Source organism: Ailuropoda melanoleuca, chromosome X (genome assembly GCF_002007445.2).
Source record: "Ailuropoda melanoleuca isolate Jingjing chromosome X, ASM200744v2, whole genome shotgun sequence".
NCBI classification, from domain to species: domain Eukaryota; kingdom Metazoa; phylum Chordata; class Mammalia; order Carnivora; family Ursidae; genus Ailuropoda; species Ailuropoda melanoleuca.
Window position 1 is genome coordinate 30,954,471 of NC_048238.1, and position 19,046 is coordinate 30,973,516.

The following is a 19,046-nucleotide window of genomic DNA, read 5'->3' on the forward strand; positions in this document are numbered from 1 at the left end:
GTAAAATTTTAAAGCTGTGAAGGTCATTTATCAAAATAGACACATGATAAGTTCACTATTTAAAATACATAGCACTGGGGCACCTGGGTGGCTCAATTGGTTAAGCGTCTGACTCTTGATCTCAGCTCAGGTCTTGATCCCAGTGTCATGAGATCAAGCCTCGCGTTGGTCTCTGCACTCAGTGCGGAGTCTGCTTGGGACTCTGTCTCCCTCTCCCTCTGCCCTTCCTCCCACATTCCCCCCTCCCTGTCTCTCTCAAATAAATAAATAAATCTTTAGGGGGGGAAAAAAAAAGATAAAGAATAGCCAAGCCATTCCTGAAGAAGGATACTATTAAGAAGGGCTTGCCTTACCAAAATATCAAGACTAAACCACTATGGTAGTGGTGTAGTGATAGATAAAATGACCAAAGGAATAGAATAAAGAGAGTTGCAGAAAGCCCGCATATGAATGGGTAGTGAATATTTGACAAAAATGGTATTGTAGATCTTTGGAGAAAACAGGTTACTAGCCAGTCAATGGCACTGGAACAATTGATTATCTGTGTGGGATATTTCGAAGTGGATTCCTATTTCACATAACACACAAAGATCCATTACAAATGGATTAAAGTCTTAAATGTGAATGGAAACAATTTAAAAAATATTCTGGGAAACAACTTTAACATCTATGGGCAGAGAATTTCTTTTTTTTTTTTTTTTTTTTTTTTTTCCCCAGTTTGTTTCCCATAGTCCATAGTCTCTCATGTTGGGCAGAGAATTTCTTAAACAAGTCTTAAAATCATGCTAACAAAAAAATTAATGACTGATAAAAATTAGTTAGAAAAATATCAAATCACTCAACAGAAATGTTGACCAAACACTCCAATACATACTTCACAGAAGAGGATTCATAAGTGGATAATGAACATCTGAAAGCATATAATTGACCTTTTTGTAAATTTGGAAATGAAAATTAGAGACTACAATAAGATAAGCGTTTGCCTGTCATAGGTAGGCAAACGTGAAGAAGTCTGGTCCTAATTACAGTGTCAGTGAGTTAGGACCACAGTGGATAGTAATATGCAAAGTGTAATATCTGCATATTTTACAGCCTGAGCATTCCACTTCACAGTATATGCGAGAAAAACTCTTGCATGTGTGAACTATAAGTTATGTTTGAAATTATTTCATAGTAGCATTATTCAGAACAACAAAACGTGGGGACTGGACAAATGTCCTGTGACAGGTAAAAAGGATCATAATTTGTGATTTATGTGTCCATGAATATAGCTATAGCTGTGAAGTGGATGAACTTCAGCTAATGAGACAACCATGTTAGAGATCTTAGAAACAAAATATGGAGATATAATTTTTTTTGAAAGTCAAGCAAGACTGTGTACATTGATATCTTTTACATAAAACAACAAAAAAGGAAGGCCAAACTAATTTTTATTCAGAAATATACACCCATCTATAAAGACGTAGATCTAAAGAGTGGCTAGTTGACATGTTAAAATTATAGAAAATGTGAGGATTTGTGCACCAGTGTGAATTGCCTTTAAGCATTATTTTCATCAACTTTTAGATCTCGTAGCTACCTCAGAGCTTCTCTAGTTCAAGCTCTTGTTTTACGGTTAAGCATTCTGAGATCCAGCTAGAAAAGTTCCACGTGTGATGTGATGGTTCAAAATAAATGGATATTATAAGTTCTGGAGACCAGAGCAACCTCTAGTTTCTAATGTTTGGCCTGCAATATATGATGAGTGCTTACTTACAGTTTAGAGCTTGCTCTGAATGCCATCTGGTGACAAGAGTGTAGTTGGTCGACGTTAACTGGACAACTTTGAGATTCCCAGTTTTTTTAAGACCCTATCTCATAAGGAGACACTAGTCCTGTTGCTTAAACAGAAAATAGAAGTGGCTTGAATTATATTGTGCTAAAAAGTATTTTTTTATCAAGAAACATCATTTAATATATGGATTAATGTTTTACTCTTTCAACTTTTGAATGAATTTGTAAAGGTATCAGTTTAAAAATGATCGTGAGTCAAAAGTTGAATCTTGAAAAATACGGTATAATGAAAGGAACATGTAACAGGGACTGTAGACATGATATAACCCAGTCTCCTCATTGTATGCACAATAAGATCAACAGCATTAATGACTTACCCAATGACACTTAGCTAACTAACAACAGAATTGGATTCAAACCTGATTTATAAATTACATTTTTAATTTTTTATGCAATGAACCATATCAGTTTAAGTAATTGAAGTTGAGAACTTTCTTTACTTTTTTTTAGTTAATTAGCTGGATGATCTTCATTGTAATTAGCATACTAGGGAAATATGATTCCCATTTGATAACACTTGATATTTGTTATAGGAGCCTACCTATATAATAAAATTTTAGAAGTAATATGGCTAAATATTTACTGACCGCTAAAAGTTATCAAGTGTTAGATTTAAAAGTGAATACTACATACTGTGATATTAGAAATCATGAACATTTTAGATTGGTTAAATAAATTATAGGTATATAATGAAATATGTGAACATTAAGTGGAATTTTTTAGTAGTATTGATTAGAAACTATTCATGACATATGTATACAAGTGCTTTATAGTATCCACATTAAAATTATTTTGTGTATATGCATCTGTTAGTATTACATTTAGGCTTTAGCTGTCAAATTGGTTAGTTTTGGTAAATTTTTATAAGGATATATTCAAGGACAATACTGTTTATATCATGACTGTCGATAAAAACACATTGTATTTAGTCAAGTGTTTTAATCCTCTTTTTTAATTCATAGAGGTTGGAAGGAAGTTTGGATCATCTTTTTTTTTTTTTTTTAAAGACTTTATTTATTTATTCAACAGAGATAGAGACAGCCAGCGAGAGAGGGAACACAAGCAGGGGGAGTGGGAGAGGAAGAAGCAGGCTCATAGCGGAGGAGCCTGATGTGGGGCTCGATCCCATAACGCCGGGATCACGCCCTGAGCCGAAGGCAGACCCTTAACCGCTGTGCCACCCAGGCGCCCCAGAAGTTTGGATCATCTTAACCGGTCAAATTAATATATTATCAATCTTATTGTGACCAGAAAATAAGAGGTGATACAAAAATATCTTTAATAATTGGGCATATTACTGCAAATATTTCTTGTTTAGTTTTTCTAATGATTTGAAAACCAGAGAAAGACACATTTAAATTCAATTATTTGCATGTATTTTGAGCTATTTTTTTTTAATCTTAAACAGAGATTCAACATTAAATGTCCAGATTCCCACAGCAAGACTTTTTGATGGTGACGAGGTTCATCCTCTTTCTGTGACGTTTCCAAAGGGCAGAATCATCACAGGCTCTCCCAGTGGAAAGAATGCGGAGCTCACCTGCCTCCTCAGCTTCAGATCATCTAAACCCGTGTCATTTTTCACTGATATTCTTTTCTGTGATAACAGAAATAAGTGGTAAGATACTCCTTTGTATCTGACAGCAAAGAATAATAAGTTAATGTTTTACACTTTTGTAAAATGTTAAAAGGAGAGACCTCTAAAATAATGACTTTGGACATAAAGTTCTACATTAACCTTCCAAATGTAGCACTGCTCCCATGTGAAAAGGCTTGACAGTGGTTACCAGCATGCACTGCAGCCAGGCTATGTGGGTTTGAATTCTGGCTCTGTTAAAACTCTGGTGAAGTTATTTGATCTTCAGAGAGTCTCTCCGTTTTCTCATCTCTAAAATGGGGTAATAGTAGAACCTATCTCCTCTGTAATCATGGAAATTCCCCGAGTTAGTAGTTACTGAGTAACTGGACAGGAACTGGCACAAAGGAAATGCTAAATAAGTATAAAATGAAAATGAGAAATATCAGCATAACGAGTTTCCGAACAATATGATTTTGTTACGTGTTGCTTTAACAGACTCAGGGAAATTCAAATACACCTTGGTAAAACATGTTTCTGGATTTCTTGCCTCGTAGGATCAGAAATTCTGCTTTTAGGTTACACCCTAAGATGATTTGATTCCCCAAGTTATAAGAGGCTAATGCGTATAGCAATGAAGCTTGTTATAAATGTTTCTAGTGAGAGGTAGCATTACAGGGAATTGTACACTGAAGATGAGTGTCAGTGTATGTATTCAGTGTGATCATTTATTAACTTGTAGTGGGGGTTATTACTGTTTGGTATATTCATAGTCAAAGGTTTGATTTATGTGTTAGGAATTAGAAGGGGAGACAGATGCTACTGGAATGTTGCATCCAGAGCAGAATGTGGCATATCTAGAACGCAGCTCATGGAGTTTCGTGTCTCTCGCATATGTAGGTGGATAAAATCATCTAAGTTATACCACTCAGATTCCCCTTTTCCTCTTCTGATGCTAACGGTCTGTCTTTTGTTGACATTTAAAAACAAATTTTTAATGGTTTTGCTTTAGGCTCCTATCAAGCACTGAACTCCGTGCCTCTGTCCTGGGAGACAGTCTGTCAGTCTGTCTTTTTGTACATTACCGACCTTGTTCATAAAAGTTTAACTTTTATTCACACTTTGCCCAAAGCACTATGTAAGGTGGACCGTTGACCTCACCAATAAAAATCATGAATAATTTGTCCATGAATGTCTTAAAGCTAATTTAGCCTCAGACCACATTAATAGGGCGAGGAAGGAAATTCACTCAATACTGAGTGGACAAGATTGCTTCTGGGACGAGAGTACAAGTGCCTCTAACAGGGGCATGAACAGACTTCACTGTGCCAGTGATGACTTCTGGTCAGCATACAGGACCGTAAGGAGACCTGAAAACAGTCTCTAGAAGGAGGGGCGTGCTATATTTGATCTTTTTTTTTTTCTTTTCTTGTTGTGTGTTTCCTTTTAGTCTTGAGACTGGCTTCTCTTACCTGGATTTCCCCACCCTTCTTACCTTACTTTCTACTAAGCTCCGTTTCAACCTTCAGCAAGTTTGGGATAAATAGAACTTTTAGAAGTAATTTAGAAACTTTCAAAACCATAGATGGGCTACAAAAGCCTTTCCCCTGCACCCAGATGATCAAGAATCATAAGCACTCCGTGGAACCTTAATACTGGCAAATCCCTTTCCTGATGCATTCATTGTTAACTCCTTATCTGGTTTCCCATAGTGCATATGACTAGGTCTTCTGTCTCTTCTCAGCTCCACAGCTGTCTTTACCTTTTCTTTCTGTAGACTTCCCACCTTTGATCTCATTAAGATAAATGAGGTCTTCCACCAAGAAATTCCTCAAGAGTTTCTTTCTCACCTTTGGAATACATTTTATTCTTTTATTTATTTTCATCTATTATATTTATTGTGGGTAATCCATGTGTGCCCTACCCAGTCTTTTGGGTAAGAAAAGATGAATTAGAAAGCGGCCCTTCCTTGATGGAGGCCAGTGTAGTATAGGTAGACTTTAAACAAGTGTTTTTTATATACTGTTTGGTGCCAAGAAGTGACACAGAAGGAAGTGCAATAGGAGCAGCTAATAATGTTTTGGGCAGTGGGGAAATCAAAGATGGCTACATATGGCTATGTAGGTTCCTGAGTAAAACCTCAAAGGACGAATTGCACTTGTCAGTGTTCATCCTAAATTGAATCCTTTTTTTTTCATTTTTCTTTTTTGCTTCCTATTGGTCCGTATTGGAGCACATGGGTTCAGTGCAAAATAAAACACTCACTCCTTCATGCTTTGCTTTCTTTTACTCATGTAAGACCATTTAATATTGGTTCTCCTTGGGGCCTAACATGAACGCGTTCTTATTTTGTTTCCTTCTTTAGACTTTGTCACATTTGGATTGGCTCAGCTGCCCCAAGAGCTATAAATTATAGCCACTGTTATTCCTGCTAACATGCCTGCTGCCACTAATAACGGCCCCCTCCACACTCGTGTGCCTTCAGTTCGGAGGTTGCACACCTGACTTGCCTTTTCTCTGAATTCCCCACAAAATCTGGGGATGGAGGCTGTATGTCTATGGGAGGGATGGTGATGTGGTCAAAGAGTATTACAAGTGTATAAACAAAAAAAAAGAAAATGTGCTAGGTATGGAAGCTGAAACAGCCTTGTATTTGGGGGGATATTTTTGGTGTTTCTGGTTTGATGGATATTGACAAGGCAGAACTGAGAGATGAAGCTGAAAGAACAGCCGGAGCAGACTGCGGGGCTTGCGTGCTCTGCTCTGGTACCCGTGAGTGAGACACAGGAGAGCTAGGAGTGGTGATGTTATGGAAATCAATGCTTGGATACATAAGGAAGCATGAGGTCAACGGCTATTAATTAACACAGATCAAAGAATGTGTAGTAACATATTTCATTGCTGCTTTACGAATCCACTTCTCTTCTAGGTTAACTTAATATCTTCGGTATGTACTAATCAATTCAACCGTTTTCTTCTTGACTTTCCTTACTTTTGCTTTTGGCGTATCAGGTACCAATGTAAGGGTATATGGAGGGGAGGAGGAGAGAGAGGGAGAGAGAGAATGTGTGTGTGTGTGTGTGTGTGTGTGTGTGTGTGTGTGTGTGTTATATAATATATATATAAATTAGTTTCTGTGTTGCCTTTATGCACCAAGGAGTATAGTTTACAATTATATTAAGTACATATATAGGTCTTAAATAAGTTATACTCCTTAGAATTAGGGTATAGATAAAGACATATCACTTGACTAGAATAACAGGAATTCCCTTACATAGGTATAAGATTTATGGAGAGCATCCTAAGAAGTAATCTACCTTGAAGAGAAAGTGTTACGTGATTATTGATGAAATTAGTGAATGTCTAAAATGTCTGCAGGTGGCCCCTAATCAATAAATCACCAATATAAAATAATTAAGGAGAAGATACAGTTTGGGAAATCATAATAGGTATATAGTTACCTCTGCTTTAGGTGATAAAGATTTCAATTGGAGCTGGGAAATAAGAATGTCCAGATGTTTGATTCAGTGCAGCCCGGAGTCAAGGGTGGCCCTGAACAATCAAAGCAAGATTCTGATTCAGTCACCCAAATATTTTTAACACTATTGTCAGTTAGCAATCTGACATTGTGAGTAATGATTGAGACATTCATTCATTCATTCATTCATTCCTTTCTTTATTCAACAAGTATTTATTGAATGTTCACCATGTACTGGACACGTTCCAGACACCATTCTAAGCACTAGGGGTTATCTCAGGGATCAGAACATGATCCCTTCCCTGTGGAGCTTAGAGTCCAGCAAGGGGGAAAGAGACAATAATAAAGGGAAGATCTGCTATGTGATCATTGATGGAGCCTATAGGAAAAAGTAAAAGAGCAGGGTAAGGTCCTGGGGAGTACCAGAGAGGGATTGACTAGGTCACAGTAAAATATAGGGTGGATAAGGCATGTTTCCCTTAAGAGGATGGGATCTGAGAGCTGTGAAACAGAACGTCGAGTTAATATCTGGGAATATCCTTTCAGACTAAGGGAATAGCTGATGCAAGGTCATCAAGGTGGATGCTTACAAAGAGGCCTGTGCAGCCTAAGTAGAATGAGCCAAGGGAGGAATTTAGGAGAAGGTATTGGAGAGGTAACAGTAGTACCGGGCCCAGTGGGGCCTTTGAGGTTATTGTATGAATTTGGACTTTCGCCTTGAATGACATGAGGACCCATTGCTTGGTTCTGAGTCAGTGAAAAAAGGTAGTGGCCATGACTTTTGAGCGGTAATGAGGTCAGCCAGTCATTTCCTACCATCAAAATCTCATGCTTCCAAAATTATCCCTTTTTTCATGAAAAGCCTTCTTGGTTCTCAAGTAGATTTTTTCTCATCCATGCATTCTGTCATTCATTCAGTATTTACAAAGTGCTAATAATAAGCCTGTTTTTTTTCTGGCACTGAGGTCAGAACAAAGCTCCTGGCCTCATGGAGCTTCCATTGTAATGGAGGAGACAAAAACTGATAAATAATACTATGTCACAAACTAACAAGGAAATTATATGAGTGTAATGAGGTAGAAAGTAAGGGATACCTACACGTATCAGACAGATAAAACACTTCTGAGGATGTGATATTTGAGCAGATGGTGATTATGAGAATTTAATGAGAAAATACTTATAAAGTTCTTAGAACAGTCCCTGTGTCGGCCTGTTGCAATAACTGAATAAATGTTCTAGAATTGGCATTAGTTTTAAAATCAGTATTTTAGATCTCCAGGATGATCCCAGTGGCTACTATAGATCCAGGGGCTCTCTTGAGAGTGATTAGATCCACCCAGGGGTGAGGGGAGAAGGGACAGGGGCAGGACAGTTGTCATAAGGTTAAGGATTGTTTTGGAGAATCTCCAAATCATTTATATTGTGTTTCAGTATTGATGTTTATTTTTATGTTTAAAAATGTATCTGATCTGGGAATTCACACAGGGAACAAATTGATGAAGAGGTGCCAGAATGTTGTAATCCCTTATCTTGCACAATAGGTCGAGGAGAAGGGAACATTATCTTGAAGGAGCTTATAATTATGAGAATGAAGTCTTGCCACTTACTCTTGCTTTGTAAGTTCACTGTCTGGTACTTTACCTAGACCTTGCAAAGAATGAAAGTTATGGCTTTGGAGATTAATTTCATAGAAATCCTAAGGATGCCAAAGACAGCTTACTATTTTCGTATGAATAACTCCAAACATGGCATCTTTACTTTTGTAAAATCAAGAGTTGATTTCACCTGCATGTTTCAGGTGACCTGAAGGTTAACCTGAGTTAGTAGTGCCTCATTGTTAAAATAGCAAACACAAACTGAAGGTTCAAAATTAGGAATATGGTGTGTCAGAACTCTTGGGTACTCCATACATTTTTTTAAATCACATAAATATTTAACACATATCTATTATACTCAAAACTGATTATATCTTCCCTCGTTAGTACCCACATTTAATTTGAATAACGTTAGAGCAAAGGAAAAAAAGTTGCTTTATAAGAGAGTTAACATGAGTAATTGAAAATTAAAATTTAAGCCAAATGAAAGAAACCTAAATTCCTTATCTCCCAAATAGATATGGTGGTGCTTCCCCACCCCTTCCAGAGCAGTGCTGCTCATGACTGGAAACCAGAATCACCTGGGAAGGTTTTTGTTTTGTTTTGTTTTTTAAAGATTTTATTTATTTGTTTGAGAGAGCGATAGAGAAAGAGAGAGCGTGCGTGCGAGAGAAAGAGCAGGGGGAACTGAACTGCAGAGGGAGAAGCAGACTCCCCACTGAGCAGGGAGCCTGACACGGGGTTTGATCCTGGGACTCCTGGATTATGAACTGAGCTGAAGGCAGATGCTTCACTGAGCCACCGAGGTGCCCCTCAGATGGCAAGTTTTCAAAACTATGCATTGCCTCAGTCTAACCCAGAGACTATGAGGGCCACTGCAAATTTAGAAAGCTCCCCATGTGATTCTAATGGGAAGTCAAAGTTGAGAACCCTCACTGTAGAACCCCAGATCTCAATCTTGACCCCACATATGACTCACCCTGGGGGCTTGTTAACACAGATTCCGAGCCCCACCTCCAGAGTTCCTGAATTAGTAAGTCGTGGGTGGGGCGTGCACATTGGCATGTCTAACAGGTTCCCATTTGAGGCTGAGGTTGCTAGTCCAGACAGACACTGAGCTGGTGCAAAAGGCAGAACTTCAGATCTCACTGTGGATCTAAGGAACCAACATCTCTATGTTTAAAATATCCCCCAGGTGATTCATGTGGAGTAAAGTTCAGGAAGCACTGGACCTAAAAAGACTGAATAAGGAAAATGCTATCAGAGAGATTAAAGAGGGGAACACTTAAATATTTGGCAAGAAATGACATTAACACTAGAAAATGGTATTGCTGTGAGAATCTTTAAATACCCATCTTTCTTTTAGAGTAGTTTTGCTTTATTTTCTAATACATTATCTAACTTAATCTGTTTAAGAGATCTACGTTGGGAAGTATAATTCTGAATTTATAGCAGAGGAAATTGAAGTACTACTATTTCTCTTTTTGACTCTCAACCAGCTATCTTGTGAAAGAACCTAGATTTGAGATTAAATCTCATCTCTCTCACACAACTTTTCTTCCCTTTAACCTTTCAATCCTAGGATTTTATTGTTAAAACATGCTCAGTTTACTAAGAAAATTGAATACAATTATTTCTAAGTTTTGATGTATCATGTGGTTTATAATCTATTACGTGAATAAAAAGATCTTGATGTTTTAAGGCAAGTTGAACCACATGTTATGTTCTGAATGAGAGGCTGATTAGAAATGTACAGAAAGAATAGTACCAAACAGGCTGTGTGGTACATGAGGGTAAACTAACATCAAGACTGCTCATTAGCTGGCACACAGTGGTATATCCTTGCCAGGGAAATATGTGCCAAAGAAACATTTCTTTTCTGGTTGGGAACCTGCCACTGTCCTAGGTCATCACACTAGTGCCTCACCTGTCTCAAACACTCCTTTTGAACCTTGGACCCACTCAAGACTTAGTAATTTTTTTAAAAAAAGATTATTTATTTATTAGAGAGAGAGAGAGCGTAGGAGTGGGGGGAGGGGCAGAAGTTGAGGGAGAAGCTGACTCCCTGCTGAGCAGGGAGCCTGAAGGGGCTCCATCCCAGGACCCTTAGATAATGACCTGAGCTGAAGGCAGACACCTAACTGACTGAGCCACCCAGGCGCCCAAGAATTAGTAATTAAAGGGCTAATGCCTGTGGTAGCCAGAGTTCAAAGGATTCTGTATTAATTTCTTTTGGGTCAGTCTCACATAATCGATAGTGACTGTTGGCTAGGAATACTGAAAGCACTCACCAGCCCTGGGCTATTTGTGGCGAGTCCCCACAGACATTTCCCCTCTCAGAGCCAGTGTTGTGGCTGGACCGAGACCCTTGTGTTTGTTACTGTGATTGCAAGATGCACGCTGGCAACAACCATCAAGGAACTTCGGGGAAAAAAAAACAAACGTTTATTACATGTTTTTAAGGGTATAAGGCACGCTCGGGGCCACACAGTGAGGTTGCCAGTAGAAAAAGAGTGTGCAAGCCTGGGGTTGAGGGTGGGACACCTAGGGTTTCAGGGGTTCACTCTTTATTAGTGAATTTAAAATATAAGAGCAGAAATTAAAGTGAGGGCAGGGAAAAGCAAGCAGTCAGATGGTCAGTTACCGAGGTCAACCAGAGATCTCTAAACGGGTGGGGTGGCCTGGCTCTTTACCTAATTGTGTAGCTGGCAGTTTATTTCAGATGGATGTCTTTGAAGCGGATGCCTCTGCAATCAAAAGCCTAATGTCAGGCACTTACATTACAATCAGAAAAACGAACTGTCAGGTGCTTAGACTACATATTTATATGCACCTCCCTCTTAGATCGTAGCATTCGTCAGTATTCAAAGATAAATATTTTAATATCACCCTTTTACCATATGAAACATGATTTTTGTATCCAAAACACACAGTTAATACAGTTCTAATTCCATCAGGAGAAGTGGCCCCACACATTGGAGATTGGCTGATATTTAGAAGCTTCCGTGTCGTTAGCAGCAAAGCTGCCACTGAGGTGTCTGCTCTTGAATTTCTTGGCACACAAACTTCTGGGTCATGCCTGATTTAGTTGCTCACTCTAAAGCAATACAAATTTGTAGCTCTCCTAATCGTGAGCAAGATGTGGTTTTGCAAAATTCTCGATCTTTTCTGAAAAATAACTAGTCACAGTCACCTTTTGTTTTGCTGGTTTTAAGGTACAGGGTTCTGTAGGTTTTCTGACATTAAAACAAGTAAAATAAGGACGTGGAATATGTAGGCAAATTAATGCATTAATAGGAAGTTTAGATGATAAATTGTCATTTCTACCTTCTTCATTGATATGTGTTAGTTATTCCATTCTAAATTTAGAGATAAAGCCTCTGGTCTTAATAACAAATATACTGAACATTTCACTACGGAGGAAATATATTTCAAAATGTGCAGATCTTTTGTTTAAAACTGAGAATGTGCAGCTCTTAATTAAATCTCTTTCTACATATAGTCATATTTTATCAACCTTGTTATGGATTCAAAAACATTTTTGATGCATGATAAAACTTGTTATGTTACTTCTATTAAAATAATAGGGCATTGACAATCAGGTAAATTGAAATTATGTTATTTTTTAAAGCATTCAGTACAATAAGAAGGAAATGAGGAATAATGAAAGGTGATTCTAATTATTGTTTTACTCAGTGCATAATTTGATATTTGTATAGTGTGCACCTGGCAACGTTGGTTCTGTTTCTAGTATTTCTTAGCATGCCTCTTCCCCACACCTTACTGTTTTTGAAGGGGTGGGAACCCGCATCATATACAGGAGATTAAAGGAGAATGAATAAGACCCAGAGTCAAACACGTAGAGCATTAATGCGTTCAGGTTGGTAATGTGACCTTAGTAACTCTAATGTAAATTAGTATCTGCTTTGTATGTGACTTTCTGGGATATTTGGATATTTAAAATAAGCCTGTATTATATATAAATGGACATTTAAATATTTAACATAAGTCGATAAAGTGAGTCAAGAACCTTTATGGGACACTACCAGATAGCTAGAAGCAACTTTGGAGGTATTCAATACTCCCCTTATGTATTAAGAAGACCAGTTATTTAGGAAATGTTCATCATTCCGAGTCTCCATTCTCAGCACAAACCTGCTGCCTGTTGACAACGAGCCATCTAGAATTTTAGCGTCACGGCTGCTGAAATGCAGGCAATGGGAAATCTCAAGAATATTGCAATAATCATCTAATAGATCATAACTGAAGACAATGTTGGGATACTGCCCTGAAACATTATCTGTTATGTTTTGGGGGGCTGGGTTATACATCACACTGTGTATTTGTCCACCTTTCTTGTTGTTGTATGTAGGGATAGAATATGCAGTGAGGGGAGAGTAGAGTTCATAAGGGGCCATGCTTTGTTCTGATACAATCATCTTTTCCTTATTCCTTGACCTAGCCCTGTGGAAGGCTCTTTGTAATGGCACCTTCATTCTATGAAGAACATTATTTTCATGGTAGACTGTAGCACAGTCTAAATTATAAAGTAGAATGTTTTTGTATTTAACCAAGACATAGGATACCAATGTATTATAATAAACTCAACGGAAAAATTTCATAATTATGATTTGTTCATCATTCACTTATAGCAAAGTGGTAGTGCTTAAAATGTGTATAGAAATTTCAAAAGCCCAGAAACGTCCAATATAATATTTGCCATTATTTAATGGCAATATTTAAGTCATAGTGCTTTTTTTTTTTTTGAAGATTTTATTTATTTATTTGACAGAGAGAGAGGCAGTGAGAGAGGGAACACAAGCAGGGGGAGTGGGAGAGGGAGAAGCAGGCTTCCCGCTGAGCAGGGAGCCCGATGCGGGGCTTGATCCCAGAATGCTGGGATCATGACCTGAGCTGAAGGCAGACGCTTAACGACTCAGCCACCCAGGCGTCCCTAAGTCATAGTGCTTTTAACACAGGTTGCAGAAAGAAAAGTTAGCCACAGTCCTTTTTCCTTCTCTTTACCCCCAGTGATGGTTGGAGAGTCTCTGCCCTGTTTAGAGACTTTTCATTTTAGAGGAAATTCCAATGTCTTGCCCTTTGTGTCTCCCTTACTGGTTATGAGCCCCTGACTGATTGCTGGTCTTCACAGAGCTCCTAGAAGTTGGATCCCCATGCAGTTGGTTGCCACTTTGGGACCTCTTGGTAGGGTCCTCTCCGTCTCTCTTTCCTCAGACCCTGTCTGGCTACTCAGCCCTTCACCTATTTGTAAATATGAATTGATTAATCAAGAAAATACCTTAACAGGATTATAATATTTGACTGCTATTACAATATTTGATTGCTTTATGCATAGAAAATCAGACATTTAAATAGCAAAAAGGAAAGCATGCTTATTATAACAACTCAAAACAATGCAAAAGTTGAAAATACCACTGATAGTTAGCTTCTCCAGCTTTAATCCCACATACATGATCACATATTGTATTAAAAATGCAGTATCTTTTCATATATTACCTTTAGTTATACAGATACATGCAACTCTCCATGTGTATGTATGGGTAAATGTGTGTACATTGATAGAGACATAGATAAAAGTTGTTTTTAAGATAATATTGTGCCTAATTAGTCTGTGGGTTTTTTCCTGCATATGTCACACAACAGAATGAAGTGGTAAGGTAGTCTGGGGCTTGTGGGCTAGCTCTACCATCATTAATGTACAGCTTCTGAAGTCTGCTGCTGTTATCTCTAGACTAATGGAATGGAATGCAGGCAGTACAGGCCAGACATTTTAAGGAGATGAACTAGAACATGAACCCATCACCTTTGCCAGTATGTCCTGTGGGCTCGCCTAGGTGCAAGTGTGTGTACCTGCATGGCTGTGTGTCCTGTTCACCCTTGGGAGGGGAATTCTGTTTCTGTAAACAAGAGGATAGATCCTGGGCAATAGCAGACTCCAACCCAAGTAGGAACAGCTCTTTATAGTACTTCCAGTATTTTATTAAATTTTACAACATATAAACCTTTTTTGGTGTTCTAATTGCATTTCATATAGTCGAGCCTTTCGGGCAACTGCAGATTTGGCCTTCTCCACCGGAAGTTCTGCAAGACCCAAAAGGCCCTGACACTGGTGCCCAGTTTCCACCAGTACGTTTGGTAGTTGTTTCAGTAAGAACTGTGTGGAAGGTGACATGACTGTACATGCTAGCCCCATCTTTCGGAAATTTTCCTTTTGATGCTCAGATATGTTTATCCTTTTGTATTTGTATTGAATCCTTGGATTTGTTTTTATTTTATTCTATTTTATTTTATTTATTTTATTTTTTAAAAGATTTATTTATTTGAGAGAGACGGGGGAGAGAGCCGGTGTGGGGGGCAGAGGGAAGGAGAGAGAGAGAATCTCCAGCAGACTCTCTGCTGAGCACGGAACCTGTCAGGCTTGATCCCAGGACCCTGACAACATGACCTGAGCTGAAATCAAGAGTCAGCCCTTTAACTTACTGAGCCACCCAGGTGCCCCCTTGGATTTGATTTTAAACCTATCCTGATTTCCATGTTTGTCCGTTCTGCATTTTACATCCCTCCAAACAAGTATATTGGTATTATCGCCATATTATTAATTAAGAGGAGGTTTGTTCACATACTTTGTGGTATGGCATATTGGGTTTTTCTCTGTTGACTACTAAAGGTTGCTTCCTACTGTCATTGCTGATTATAATCTTGATTTGGAGATAATGTGGGGAGATGTTTGTGCTAACATTCCCAATTTCTAAACACCAGTATCGATTCCACGTTTACAAAGAAACTTCCAATCCCTTCTAAATTTGTACTTAGTGCAAATGATATTTCCATGGTGAGAATTTTCAATTACCATGGTAGTATCAATTTGAGGGCATTTGGTTTACAAGTTACTTTTTTTTTTTTTTTAAGATTTTTTATTTATTTATTCGACAGAGATAGAGACAGCCAGCAAGAGAGGGAACACAAGCAGGGGGAGTGGGAGAGGAAGAAGCAGGCTCATAGCGGAGGAGCCTGATGTGGGGTTCGATCCCATAATGCCGGGATCACGCCCTGAGCCGAAGGCAGACGCTTAACCACTGTGCCACCCAGGCGCCCCATACAAGTTACTTTTTTGATTAATTGTTTAAAAAGGTTTTTTTTTCTTCATGAAATGACATAGATAAAACTATGTGAAATGAATTTGCGTATCTTAACAAATCATTGTGAACATTCTTTTATCTACCACTCTGTCCAGAAATAGAACATACTGATGCCCCCAGAGATCTCTTGTGTATTTCTTTCCCATCGCAACCTGGTTTAATTTCTGTGGCCATTAATTCTCTATAATTATTGCTCTCTCTAATTTTGAGCATTTCTCATTAGATAGGTGATATTCAAACCCATGCTTTATGTTTACAGAGGGTGTTACTAGAAATCAAAATTCATTTACTTCCCTCAAGTTAAAAGAAAGGCAGAACATGGTACAACTAATTGAAAATTTTTTTGTTTATAAATTTGAATTCAACTTAAAACTAACAATATTACTAGCATTTCTTATTCTAATTTGTTGATTAAATGTATTGAACTATCTTATTTTAATATTCTTAATTTTATGTAATTTTACTATTTAAATTTTTTGACCTCTACCTATAGCCTGAACACTTTCAGTATTACAACCAAATAGCAGCTGATAAAGTACCTTAATAATAGTGTTACAGTATTTCAGCAGGCTGTTTAAAGTTCATCAGTTAAATGCTTGGATTTTATTTAAAGATGAATATCATTATAATGAATCTTAGAGGATGTAGTCGTGCCCTTAGTTTCAAAATAAAATTATTGTCCACTTGCATTCAGTTGGTTCCCACTTGATGAAACCCTAACTTTAAATACCACACCATTGGTCATCAGGTATTCAAATGATACTTATTACAAAAGATGAGTGCTATGTGACATATGCAGTGAATTCATTCTAATGAATAAGAGCTGGGCTTCGGGAAAATTGACTAAGACGGACGTTTCACATTTATAGCCAGTAGAATTCTAACACGTGCCTCAAGACTCTGTGTTCTCCAAAGGGCTTCACGGATCTAGGGGCGATATGAAGCTCTTGACTGGTCAGTCTGCCTCTCACTTAGGCAGAGGTGCTTGAATTCACCGACATGTACCTCCTGTGTTGTGACTCACACCAAGAGTTTGGGGTTAGCAGTTCGTACACCTTGCTGTACTAGATGAACATCTCACCTGTTAGATTTTTCTGATTTAGAAACCAAAATAAAAGTGGGTTGTTTAGTATGGAGTACATGCAACTGCACCTCCTCGTGCCCCTTCAAGGTAGGATTTGCTGTCCAAACATGTGGAATGCAGCCAGCCGACCATTTCCATTTGTCAGCTCCTGCAGAACGTGTCCCACCTCCACTTGGCCTAAGGTTACACTCCATCAGGCAAGCAGCCTGCGTTCCCTGACTGGCTCAGGCAAGTTTAGGGGGGCAGACATTGTAGCCCGATGCCAGAAGCTCTGGCTGTTCTACATCATCCTGTTCTCCACACCTTGCAGCCCATCTTGTTGCTCTTATTCTCCAATCTGCTCCCTCCCTCTTTCTTACATAGGTATTGATTCTAATAAACTTCTTAAACCCCAGACTGTCTTCTTCCAATAAACCCAACCTATGATAATTTGAGGTTAAGTATACTTGTGGTTTCCCTGATGAGGGCTGTGAAGTAGTCTTTTCTGTTAGCTCAAATGGATCTTGAATAAGGATGTCAGTCACTCCGTCCGTCCGTCCATCCATCCATCTATCCGCCCATGTATGTAGTCACAACTTCCACGTATCTTTTATGTGCTGTATACTGGCCTTTGCCTGTAAGGAACTAGATGAAAGAGAGAAGATATGTGTGTGTTGGGTGACTGTGCAAATACAAAGATTAGAAATGGAAAGACCAATAAATAAGCTATCCCAGACTGATGCTGTGAAGTAGTACAGAGCTACAGTATGGTAGTAAAGTGGGGAATGGGAAAGAGTGATTTTGATTGACTTGATATTAAGGACATGGTGACTGATGGCAGTGTCTGACAAACCTTTGAAATGAAAGAAAATTTATAAGCAGCATATATGAATGTGAATTAGATGCAAATTAAATCAATTTTTGTAGCTTGCTGTAGTTTGTTTTGTGTAACTGAATATTTCTTCACTTTTTAAAAAAGATTTTATTTATTTATTTGAGAAAGAGAAAGAGAGAGAGCATGAGTTCGGGGGAGGGACAGAGATAAAGTGAGAAGCAGACTGCCCACTGAACAGGGAGCCTGATGTGGGCCTCAATCCCAGGACCCAGAGATCATGACCTGAGCCAAAGGCAGATGCTTAACCGAAAGAACCACCCAGGTGCCCCTTCTTTACTTTTGTTAACCAAATATCCTGTATGTTACTAATCTCCCAAATATAGCCTTTGTAGTTGTTAGTAGAACTCCCAAACTTAACAGTAAATTTACTGAAATGGCCACACAAATTTATTATGTTTTATACTTTTTTGGTTTGTTTCTTTTATACTTTCTTTGATGCCTCCCTTTCCCCTAATCTCATACTCTGTTGTTCTCTTGAAAACTGTTTACCTCAGGGTTACTGTGTTTTAAGGGTTTTCTTTTCTAATTTCCAAATCCAGTAGCAAATGTTTGCCTTTTGATTTTAACAACGTATTCCCTATAACTGTGAGAATCAGTCTCCGAGTGCATTTTGTAGCCAGCACATGGGTGTTTGTAGGTAATGGAATCTGATCTTTTCCAGGGTCTTGCTGGACGAGTGTTTTCCTATTACTATTAGATAAGTCTGCATAAAGAAGGAGCAGTGACAGGAAGTTGAATTCATTTATTCCATGCTAAAATGAAAAAGGTAGTTCAGGATTCTACTTTAGGGTTTGCTGATACCTGTCTTTCAAACACTCCAAATGATCTTTATCACAGTCTTACATAAACGCATGGGGTACTAGTGTGGCCTCTTCAAGCTGAAGAGCAGTAGTTTTATTCGTTTCAAGTACTGCATTTACTAGACCCTCTACATGAGAGTACTTACACTTTACTCTGGTATTTGTTTTTGAGAAAACATATTACCAAGTTACTCCAAATTCAGTAACACTTTAAAGTAAAATTTATTTTTATTAACTATTAGAGCACATACTGAAATCTGTAGGTTCATTTATTAAAATCTGCGTTAGGCAAATTACTTTTCAGTGAATGTCTGCCCTGTGCTGCTTTGTAAGAGTCTGTGGCTGGCAGATCGGGAACGATTCTTATAAATTATTGAAACCTCTTGGTAGATTTAGTGTTCTACGTCTGCTATTGATATTGGAAAGGTAACTTTGCATGAATTTCAGTTATCTCTTTTTGGAAAGGAATAAAATAATACACAATTCAAATAAACCTTTTCTCTTTTCCAATCACTGAACTTATATTCAATGGGGATATTCTGAAAGATGTAATCTAACTTTGGGATATTAATGAGGTGAGAGTGTTTTATGCTGTGCAGATCTCCCTCAAGTTACGATGAGGTTATGCCCCCAATAAACCCACAAT

At 38.2% G+C, this 19,046-nt stretch overlaps 1 protein-coding gene across 1 annotated transcript in view; it reads left to right on the plus strand.

The window, feature by feature from the left end:
• Window positions 1–19,046, plus strand: part of CFAP47 (cilia and flagella associated protein 47) — a 484,475-nt gene that overhangs the window by 131,014 nt on the left and 334,415 nt on the right. The window contains exon 26 of the mRNA XM_034649559.1: window positions 3,242–3,451. Coding sequence (XP_034505450.1) covers window positions 3,242–3,451 — 210 coding nt within the window. The remainder of the gene's footprint in view (window positions 1–3,241; window positions 3,452–19,046) is intronic.